At 43.4% G+C, this 11916-nt stretch overlaps 1 protein-coding gene across 1 annotated transcript in view; it reads left to right on the forward strand.

The window, feature by feature from the left end:
• The window catches only part of T265_03930 (hypothetical protein), a gene marked incomplete at both ends in the record, with an annotated part of 28525 nt that extends 20615 nt beyond the window's left edge, over positions 1–7910 (forward strand). The window contains 3 exons of the mRNA XM_009168531.1: positions 2943–3024; positions 6250–6347; positions 7627–7910. Coding sequence (XP_009166795.1) covers positions 2943–3024; positions 6250–6347; positions 7627–7910 — 464 coding nt within the window. The remainder of the gene's footprint in view (positions 1–2942; positions 3025–6249; positions 6348–7626) is intronic.
• Positions 7911–11916: the final 4006 nt, after the last annotated feature.

Consider the following 11916-nt stretch of genomic DNA (forward strand, 5'->3'; position numbering starts at 1 on the left):
TACACTCTTTCAAGTCTATTTCTGTGCTAAAGTAAATTGCCGGTGCGTCTTACTTGATCCGCTCACGTGCTCCTTACAACGACCGCCACGCGCAGTTTCTGTCATAACTGTTATCGCATGACGATTCCTTGCATTTATCGTGAGAAGACATGGTCCATGTTCCGCAAAAAATAGTTAACGAATGTAGGATCGTGGTAATCGCCCATCCTGTAGACCTGGGATGATGAACCCCATTTACTGTCTTTACTGAGTTTGCACGTCTCCTCGATGCAGCTGAATAGCTGAATAGCCTGAAAACATCACAAACGAGAGATTCAGCTGGGTTCCAAGTGAGTCTCTCGAAAAACCAAATTAGTTTGCAAATGAGTGTATATTCGCCAATTTCGTGCAATTTGGTTTCAAGTAGAACATAAGGTTGACGGAAACCCGGAAACTGCGCCTACCAGATGAACTCCGAAAAGGGCGAAACCGGTCGTGGGCTATCGAGGAGTTTTCAGCAACCTTATGAGTAGTACATTACGATGAAAGGCGTTTTCTTCAAAGGTCTCCTTCGTACCATTCTAAGGGCCTTATTTCTACTTACCGTCTTGTGCAAATAAGTAACTGGCTATTTTTCATTCCATTACAAAAGCGATTGGATACCTGTGTTAATACGTATCTACCATACATGTCAAATAGATCAAGCAAGTGGTCTAAAATAAACACTATGTAGTAGTTATGAAAGGTCATGCCTTGCGCGGGAAGGATGCGAAACATAATTAGGGCCACTTAATTATCCAAAGCCATAAATGAGTTGCGCTGAACATATGCGGTGCGTGCGGAATTTGTGATGGTGCGATATCATGACTGCAATGAACTCAATCGTGATTGACATCTTCACATTCAGGATGAGCAATAGAGCACTTCACTTCAGCCACTGTTTGGATAACGCGCGGATCCTCATCGTCAAGTGATGTCGAGTAGATATGTACCGATGTAGACCGCGCAATAAGTAACAGATGCATTGAAATTAATTTCAACGGATCGAAACGTTTAGTGACAAACACTATGGCTAATCTCTCTGGATACGGACTCCAATAAACGGGCGGTTTGCCACGAACACCGTACGCCATTGCAACGCGAAAAGTATCGAAGGCTCAACAAGTGCCTCGAGCGTCAAAAAATCTCTCTGTACATAGTTTGAAATATCATGTGAGCGATCCATAGCCTTTAGCCGCTGAAGTGTGTGAAATTCCGGAATGTCCCCTTGCTGATAAGAGTGCCCATCCAGCTTGGACTCAGGTAAGCAGAGGATCACAGTTGCTGCGAGTGGTAAACTGTGGCGTCCCATGGTGATAAAAAGCGCTATCTATAAGGCTCAGATGGCCTGATTTGATAGTATCACTTTATGGAAAAAGGGCGAAAACCAAATGAAGGTCTTTGGAGGCCAAAGGATGAAGTACCTCAATCTACCCTGGCTAGCTGCAGGAACTAGGAGAACGATAGCCAGCTCACTTGTGCAGCATCTAGCAGACAGCGTGCACAGAGTAATACCCAGCCAAAGTTTTCGTATTGTTCATAAGGCGCCTGCTAATCAACCCAGTAGTGTACAGCACCTCAAAATTGCAGTGACTGAAGCTATCGCTACATGACATCTCAGTCCAATCCTTTTTCGACAAAAACGCCTTGTTCGTGTGTTGGACCTGCCATGGTCCAGCTCACATATAACCAAATAAATATACTGTGCCAAACACAACTATAGCACTGCTTGCACTGAAAATATCAGGCCATCCTAATGGTAACTTGAACTAGTCGTTCTTTCACCGGTTGCCAATTCTATTACCCACTGGGCTCCTTGTTTGATGTGTACCATACTAATCAAATTGGGTTTTATACTACTGTCTTACCCTTCGCAACTGCATGACTTAAAAAGCGCTTGCCAAATCCTGTTTGGCAACAAATATTTACTCTTAATGGATAGCCATCATATGTTTGGATCAAACGGAAAATCTAATGCCGATTTCTGTACTAGATCACTTGGCGGTCACCCTTCACCGTTCTTCTGTGAACAGAAAGTAGAACATTGGTTTTTCAACCTGCAGGCGCCTTTGTCCTTATTACCCAAATAACAAGATCATTTTTCTTTTTCGCCTATTCGATCGTCAGACTGTTCGGCTGGTGGTCAATAAGACATGTGACGCATAATGAGAAGACGTAGGCCTAAGATGGAATGGAAATACACTTTGGTTTCCTCAAAAGCCTCACAAGTGATTTATTGCTCACATCTGTGTGAAGGAATTGATGAATGCCGTCTCTTTGGGGCATAGACTAACCTTTCCGCATCAGGAAGTCTGCTACCTGAACACTGAATTCATTTTTTCGCTCGATAAATTAATATTATGAGGCAAAATTTCATATCGCATACTGAATGACATAAAGCTTTGGGTGTGGCTCTCAATCAAGCTTTATCGGGTCCAACCACACTTTCGCTTCATAAGCCTTTGGTTTACATTTTTGGCAAAAGAGCAAGGAATATCAACTGGATTGCAGCCGTTTGGCCTTTGGCAAAAGATACACAAAAAATGCTTCTTTTTTTACTGAGATGCGTCAATCTACTATGCCACTTTGTTCTTTTTCTGTGACGTATATTGTCTGTCTTAGTGAAAACGTATCCATTCAAGAAGCTCCTTCCGAGTGTTTAAATGTTGAAACCCTTGAATACCTGTATTCTAGGTGCAAATCTCACCAGACGTCAGGTCGCATCTTAAACGCGGTGTTCCTTTGGTCTTCTTGATTATGTGGTCCTTCAAAGTGATGCGTTTCTAGCGTTTTCCGTTGCAGTTTGCTGAAGGACTTTTTATGCCGTGTTTCAGTCGTTACCTGCAGTCCAGTCTTGAACTTCCAATTCCGCCTAACTATTTAATCGCGCGCACATCCACTGCACACTCAATTCTCTTTTCCAGATACCCATCCCCGAACGGTGAGCTTTCGCATCAAGCACTATCCGGCTGATCCTTTTGCGGATCTCAAGTTGGCCAAGACCCAGTGAGTCTCATGATTTTCATTGCCTTGTATTTGCTATATAGTCATTTGACCCAAGACCTATCCCTGTTCCGAGAAAAAATTTATCAGAATGATGAGAAGCAGATCAACGGACTAATTTTTGTGAATTCCAACTATCGCTTTCACCATCTTTTTATGATACCTTTCCGCAAACTTATCCATCTTGATCCCCTCCCAGCTGTCGACTCTTTGTTGGATTCATCTTCCATTCCGGGTGGGCGTCCTGCAGATGAAGAGCTGTTGTCGTCTAAATACCTCCCCTGGATTGGTTGACACATACTGTACTGAAAAGACGCTAAATTCTGCCTTTTATACTTTTGAGAGAGGTTTTGTTCAAAAAGATTTCAACGATCACTAGTTTCTTCTGATGTCCAGCACGTCACTTGAGCACGATTTCCAACAATGTTTGTTCCGGGTACTGCTGATACAGCGCAGATACCCCGACAACTAAACGCACCGGGTTTCGGTTTGAGAATTATCACTTCTTGATAGTTTGAAGGAATTCTGGAGTTACCGGTCGAGATTTCACCCCGTTTGTGAACCTAATCCATAGTGGATGACCCCGAAAAAGCACTGTTGAGTAGGAATCATCATCAGTGTTCACCCCACGAATCTACGGGGAGATTCGAACTTACAATATTTCCTGGCTGGCTATTGAACAGTACGCCGTTTGGCCAAGAGTGGCTGGTCGCCAGTGTGAATAAATTGCAGGGTATAGCGTCACTCATTCTTCAATCACGGAAGACACATCACATGATCGAGTGTTGGCTCTTCTCTCGAATGACGGTTTCTCCGTTTGGAGGCCCACTTATAATGTGAACCATTCTTCACCCTGAACTACTTTTATTTCATAGCAGAAAAAAGTGTCGGTTGGAAAATAGCAAAATTTTTATGGTTCCGTACTTTTAAGCCGTTCATTTTTTGTGGAGCGTACCAAGTGAGGCACGTAGTTTCGAAGGAAGCCGTATTCAGTCTGGTACGGCTTTCACTATCGCTTACAGACCAAATGGGATGATAACATCTCCGTCCCGAAGTTTTCTGCGTTGAACCTGGGTCCCGTTGTCCCATGAAATCAAAATGAGGGGTTCATTCAGGCATTGATGGATAATGTCGTGAGAGGCCGTGAATACTACACTCGGTGTGGAGTCATAATGCAACTGGATATTACTCGTTCTGAAAGGTCACACAACCTGGACTTTTTTGCTCACATATATGCTGTGCGCGCAGATAAATCAGGACACACAAACTTAATGGACTAAGCTGGTGAATACGTTCATAACCTTAGTGAAATGGTTCGGTGACTTTGGTATTGGCATGAATAAGGAAAAATTCCATTTGTTGGGGTTGGGTATCATTAGAATGTGATTTGGTTGTTGTCTGGAACGTCTCTAGCCCCGATGTAGAATATGAAGCAAACATATTCCAGGATTTTCTAGGAGGAAGCGATGTCCACCTGTGAGCAATCTTTTCGAACATCATGTTCCATTTGGGTCAACAAAAGCGAGACTTTTTCATTGCATATGTTTAAATCGGCCATAAACTCGCCATTCGTACGTAGTCCCGATCGTTGCACAATCGATAACTTTTGCGGGCTATTGGCAAGTCTTGCTTAAAAGAATAAAGTTACATTTATGCCCGGTCTTTTCTAGAGAGCCCTCACGTGGCAACGACCACTTTTGTCTGATCTCCTAAGTGACGTTTCATTGGCAAATCTCCTCTGACAATCCTTCCGAACTGTGTGCTCAAACGAGGCAACCGTATATTTAAATTGGAGAGGGAACAGGGTTGAGCAAGGTTCACAAGTGAAATTACAATAGTTTCCAACTCTGTTCAAACATCTCCACTATGCTTTCATGGGAAACTTTGCCATGTCCAAGCGTCTTCAACTCAGATCTAGTCAACATCTATTTTCGTCTACTGTGTACACGGATTTAACTGCAAAATATCTTTGAGTCAAGATTGGTAGGCGAAATGCAAAAACTTTGACACCTTTGATAATTTGAGGTTCAGGGAATAATTGAGTAAGGTTTCAAAGTGAAATAGTGAAAATACTTTGTGGTTCAACGATGGAAGTTAGAGCATTTCAGGGATTTGTGCAATTAGGCACAGGAGACCACTTAGGTGATATCGCTCACACATTTTTACGGTTTTATGCCCTTGTTTGCTTCATTTCTGATATCTTATTTTAGAGATCTGTGTGATGGCTTTTTTCGGACTTATTCAAACAACCTGACCGGTCGTATAAAGTCAGACATTTGTTCACAAATGACCTAATGGTTGCTTGGGTTTTCATTCAAACTAGGCCACCTTTTCCTACCCAGCCGTTAAGGAGTAGGTCAAGTAATTCCGTGGCTAGCTGGGGCCCGTGCAGCTACTGATCACAGTTGTAAAATAGGTACTCAAGTTCCAGGATGTCTCATGGTTAATAGGGCAAAGCTGTCGTCCAAACGGTCAGGCGAGCCATCACTGACTCGTCTACTCTCAGAAAATAAGAACTAAGGGTATCGTGTGGCTGGAGTTCCGGGCTGTGATCAAATATTCAGTAAATTATTCTGTTATACTCAATAGCGAATCACTGACGGAGAATTATTCATGTGACCTCGAATCGTTCATGTGTGTCCAGAGCCTCCGCGCGTGCTGAAAATGTAACTTTCGTATGATATCTCCTGAATGACTCCCTAAAGCTATTAAGCTCCACCTGATGTTTGACTGTGTTGTCTCAACACCTGGGTTTTGCCACGTAAGGATGGCCTTGCACAATAAATCCGGCTTTGAACGGCAGAAAATATCACCGACCAGCAATGATGACTTTTCTTCATCTGTAGATTGAAGAATCGTTTTGTTCTTTACATATTCAACCAAAAATTTCAACGGCTGACGCGCTTTATTGCCTCTGCTATCGTTAGAGTTCGGGATTTTGTCTCGAAAATTCTCTGCCTCTTTAATGTTTTCAGTGTTATCTTGTTTACCACTTCCTGATTCACGTCATTCTGCATAAGATATCTTGTGATGCTATCCTGGTCACTATGTTGGGTAGCGTAGTGTATTGGCCAGGATATTCTTTTAACAATGATTGTGCGCAAGTTCATCTAAATTTTGACCACCATTTTCCTGAGGTATGCAGGTAAAGATTTTCTGGAAGGCAACATAAAGTATAGTATAATAATATCACATTTCGGTTCATCCTCTCGTTATTCTCTTCCCTAGCTACCTTTTGTACCGACAGTTACGACGGGATCTCGCCAGTGGGCGTTTGGTTTCTGGGGTTGACGAAATGGTACGGTTAGCCGCTCTAATCGTTCAAGGTCAGTAACTCACTATCTGTCTGTTTTTAAGTTAATAGCCACTTCATTCGTACTAGCTTCTTGTGCATAGTGTTTGGGGTCATTGTTGTTCCGTAATTACTTTGCAAGCAGTTGATCCCGTGTACTCAGCGAACCAGGTCTCTAGAGACAACACATGTAAAATGGGCTAGAGAAATTTTCATACGGGTTTTAAATAGTTCATATTTGGAAGCAGTGTGCAAAACCATGTGAAAAACTTGGGGTAAAAGTGCAAGAAAATCGAAGGAATTGTACCAGTGAGGCACATTTTAAAACTGCCGTTCACAGTTGTGCAAAATATGGTGTCAGCGGACCACATAACCGCTGATTATGGTAATCTGTGCAAAAATGCATTAAGAGAGGCTGCAGTCCACGGCCATACTCCTAACAGATTTCTATAAGATTTCGCACGTCCGATTAGACCGTATCCCGAATCCATTGTAGGTTCAACAAGTTAGCTCACTGGAAACGGATTCTACCCTTTTTCTCTGCAGGTTCTTAAGACAACTCTGCGATGCATGCGAGTGCATTGATGATTAGTAAACCACCCAGGTAAACTTGGTTAGACCATCCGGGTGAATTCTACCGTTTCTTTTCGACACATGCTGAGCTTACCTTCACACATCAAATGGTAAGATTGCCATCGTCCTCATCACTATCGGTAAAATTGTCAGATAGATCAGATTTCTGAAAATAACCCCGAAATGTCTGGAATTTGGTGAGACCGTAAAACCCCACCAAAATCTCAAGTGGGAAGCCGGCAAGCATCTGCACCAGTCAATCAGTCAATCAATTCGGCAAAGCTGTGTGGTCAGACATTCTATAGAAGTGCGGTCGATGTTGATGGGTGTTCACTAACCGCCGATCAGACAGCCTAGATCAATGTGAAAAAGGGTCCTTTGAATAGCGCAAGCCCCTTGTAACTTTTGCACTCGGTTGTTGCAATAAAGTTGTGTTCTTTGTTGCCAAGTCTTCCGGCTACAGGGCACTGGAGCAGGGACAGCAGTAGATACAACAAAATTCTAGCTCGAGTTTCCCTTATCCAATCTTTGGCTTTTGATTCAGATTTTGTTGGTTATATTATGGTTGATAAATATGTTGATAATTATGTTATGGTTGAATTGAATGGATACATGAGTTTAGGGTTCGAGCCCACCCAGTTTCGCAGCAGCAGTTTACACTTTTCAGGTGTGAAGCACATGCCGAACCGTGAGGCAGAATTGTTTAGATTGTAATACCGTTTTCATTACCACGGCGTCAGATCCGAGAAGAGCTATGTTGTCTGTGTACTCTACGTCTGTGGGCGAATGTCCCGTGAGCACTTCGACCCCACTGGCATTAGAGTCCGGCGGTGAGTCTTCCATAATCGTATCGGTGACAAAGTTAAAGAAGAAGGCCCTGCCTGACTCCACTTGGTGTGGTGAACTCAGACGAGAGCTTCTCGTGAAGCTTCACAAGTCCGCGGGAGTTGGCGTACAGTACCTTAAGGAAGGCCAAGAATTTATTGGAGGGACCTTTGCTTCACAGACGTTGACAGGTGCCTGACAGTCCACAGAATCAAAGCAGTTTTTAAGTGAAGGGACGCACCATTGTTGGGTGCCGGAAACAATGCCGGTGTTCCAGTATCTGTCGGATGGTGAAAACATGATCGATGAATCCTTTTGCAGGACAGAACTCAGTTTGGTTTCCACAGATCTGGGTTCAGTCAACTTTCGGACGATAAGACCAGGTAGCACATCCGATGCTGAAGCTACCAGGTTGATGCCACGGTGTTTTCCACACAACGTCTACGTACTCTTTTTGAAGACAGGAAGACCTATCGACGCGCCCTATTCTGTAGGATTTTTGTCTTCGCTCCATATCGCCCCAATAAGCTTTGTCAGGTGGGTCACCAGGGATTCTCTGCATTCTTTGAAGAGGGCTGGATACAGACCGTCCATTCTTGGTGCCTTCTAACGTTTCAGTACGGGTACTTCTTACTTTATTTTTCTACGGACGGGTGATTAAAGTTTACAGTCAATTCGCCCTTATGCACTTTCTCCGCAGGCTGGGTTGCTAGGGTCCAACTAAGCTGTTATTCGAAGTGTTTGGCCCATGTTTCCGGTCAACGTTTTTGTGAATGAATTATTCGCCGCCTTTTTCACTTATCGTTTCACTGACAGCTGCCTTCTAGAGCCAGTCAATTGCATCAGTTGGTATACGGCACAGCTATTTCTGGTAGCAAAGGCCCTCTCCATTTCCCGAGATTTTAATGTCCACCAGAACACGCAGTCTTTCCTTAACCTCTTTACTATTGGGCATTTGAGGGGTTTGCACACTGCTGCCTGTTGGTATGGATTTCCTGACATCAGTGGACATCTGACTCTTGATAACTCTTGATTTAAAATATCCTTCTTAGCGTCAGAACTGCAGTCCGTTGGGGGCATAGGTTGACTGTACAAACAGGACCGTTTTTTATGTCAAGAGACGTTGAGCTTGATTGAGCTGGTTAACTGGACTGCGCGAAGACGACTGTTAACTGGGACCCGATCCAGAAAAGCGGCTGAGTGCCACTCCCAAGCCGTATATTTCAGGAATCATCGCTTCTGGATCACCGAAAACATGGAGGCAGAAATGTGAAAGAACTGAGTACGTCCTTGACGTTGTGGAATGAATAACCAAGCTTGGGTCATGTATGCGTGTTCCGGACTCAAAACATATCAATTTTAAGGGAGTATAAAGTCTCAGTGAGCATTGCCTGTTCGCCAATTCGACTTAGACTACGGACGTCAAAAGCTCTTATGTGGAAAGAATTTTGTGAATTTAGAGGTGTTACTTTGTTTATTGTTAGTAAGCAGTGTGGCGCATAAGGCATGTTGGTCAGTTAACCGACAATCGAATGACCCAGCAGCCTGTGTTTGTATGGTAGGAGGAGTTTGAGAAGGTACATTGGTGGACAGAACTGTGCGAGTCAATGATACTTCCCGCTTGCCCAGGCTGAGGAAGAGGGTTTGGTTGAGGTACCCCACCTTCAGCCTTTGACTCAAAAGTCTGACCCACAAGATGTAAGGTTTCGTTCGGAGACCCCGCCCCTAGCCTATAACCCAAAAGTCTGACCTACGAGACAGCGGATAGTAGGGTTTTCTTTGGTGACTCGACACTCCGGCTTGCCGGGCTGCAGGAGTTCGGCCTAACCCGAGGGCGCAGAGAGCAAGGCAACACTGTTTTACTCCTGATGCGCCTGCGCACAGTATGTCTTTGGGGAAGCACCGCACTTTCTGGTTTTAAAAGTACTTCGACTTTACTGAATAATGCGCTCGCGATTGACTGCTGAGCGAGTGGGCTGTGCAGTTTTTAAGGCCAACCTTTTTTAACCCGCGATTTCTCGAGGGAAGACAGCATTGCTGCTTCCATGAATGTGGACATGCTAGTTGCTTTGGAAAGCACATTGCTGCCTTAACACCCCTATCGCGGAGGACTGTAAGACCCTAAACCGTCTCATAGCACGATTACTGGTATTTCGGGGTCTGACTGCCCCCCTCTGGCTTTCTCGACCTGGTGGCACCTTTTAAAACACAGTTTCAGCTAGTGTAGCCCGCGAGATCATTGCAGCATCAAAGCCCGACCAGCTTCAGGTCCAGACTGACTTCCCAATCCTGTTGCGAGTATACTATGTGTACCGAGCTCAAAAACGAGGTCTGACCTTCATCCAAGCTGTTGGTTTTGTATAACAGGAAGCAATCACTGGTGTATGTATAACCACAACGTTACTGATTTTCCTTCTTTTGAGGTGATTGCCTTTACTGCTGAAGTTATGTTTTCTGCAACAGAAGTTTAGATGACGTAGCTGCTTCACTAATGTTCAGGTTAGTTCAATAAACAATTGTGCGATTCGTTATCTAACAGATTTCCGACGCCAATAGAACAACCAATCAAACTTTTTTACATCGAGATGATGGCTAAATGTCTTTAAGTCCTCATCTCGTAAAGTGTAGGTTAGTTGTTGATCGGTTCGCTGAGGGATAGTAATGCGTTTGTATGGTATTTTTTCAAATATGGAAGAAGTCGTCGTTGAAGTGGAAAGATTCTAATTCCCTTATCACGTAGTCCTTTCAAAATGCTGAATATGGCTCACCAAAATGTTCGTTTGTTAGTACGGGTGTCATTTTTTCGCTGCGGTAAAGTTTCTACGGGATACTTATCCAGTGAAAAATAATCCCCATAGTTGTGCCTTCTCACCAGGATAGAATGGTGTCTTCGTTCTATCTTTCTACCTTCCGTATCTCCAAAGGTCCTGCCGTGTTCCATGTGGGCAATGCGCCTCCAGCGTTCGCCACAACATAACTACTTTCTCAGTCGGACTGTTTGTTACTCAGTAAATTAACCCAATACCCCACAAAAGTTATCGATCCCGGCTTATATTGATCCGTTCACTAAATAAAGATCAGATCGCCTTTGTGTTTCCCATATGAGGATTGGTAACGAACAGAAGACTTTGTCAAATTTGCCGAACTCATAATAGAATGTGAATAGATTATGTGTATTATCCGATCAGTTTCAAAAACTGCACGGATAAAACTGACTCAAATTTCTTCTTAAGTGAAACTCACGTAATGCTGCCGTTGTATTATTCACTCTGCTTTGGCGTCTCACAACTAATTAAATTAAGTTAAAGCAATTGTCTGGAAAACATTTGTTTCCCATTCCATAATGGAGTATTATCCTCCTCGCTAAAACCCGCCGTTCAGCATGAATGGTTTTTGAAAGTGTGGCCCTCTCGAAAAAAAAGCTTTTCGATTTACATTCGAGGCCTTCTGGGAAAAAGCGACTAACAATAAGACTGATAATGACAACGTTACTAATACTTTCTTATGTCTACTACGAGCGTTTAGCCAAAATCCATCTGGATGTGTATTTTTTGTGAGATTTTCATAGGACGCACAGTAACTTTTCGCTTGATCGGAATGAACGCATCTGATACCTCATGAACAGAGAACTCAGTGGGTGAGATTCAAAGCCTTTTGTCGGAAATACCGCAGCTAGAACTCAAAATGGGCTTTTCGATTACTCCTCTGTAGACTTCGGCTACCTGGCTTTATCTTAACCCCTGCACTTCTTTCGAGTTGCACAGTAGTTGCCCGTGGAAAATATACCACAACTGGGGGATATCCATTCGGATAACTAGGATACGCCAAATGTGCTCCGAGACCGTTAAATGTTGAGTGCAAATAAAAATATGTCGCACTTTACACATCATCAATTGCTTCATTTTGCCTCTTCATTTGGCGTTCTATCCGGTCTGATTCTTCCAGATCAAAGCATTTTAGAAGCATGCCTATCGTATCCTTTCGTCGATCTTTCTAGATCCGGTTACTGCATGATTTTCATTTGTACCACTTAATTGGTCACTTTTTGAGTCAAATAAAGTGGTACAATATGAAGCGAAACGCATTATTGTCCGGGAAACATGTATTGATCAAATCTACACGCAAATATTTGATATGCTGCTAAAGTTGGCCATCGACCATGTAACACAAGACCTATATATCTGTCATGGATCGCCTATCGATGA

This window comes from Opisthorchis viverrini, assembly GCF_000715545.1.
Source record: "Opisthorchis viverrini unplaced genomic scaffold opera_v5_58, whole genome shotgun sequence".
Classification (NCBI taxonomy): Eukaryota; Metazoa; Platyhelminthes; class Trematoda; order Opisthorchiida; family Opisthorchiidae; genus Opisthorchis; species Opisthorchis viverrini.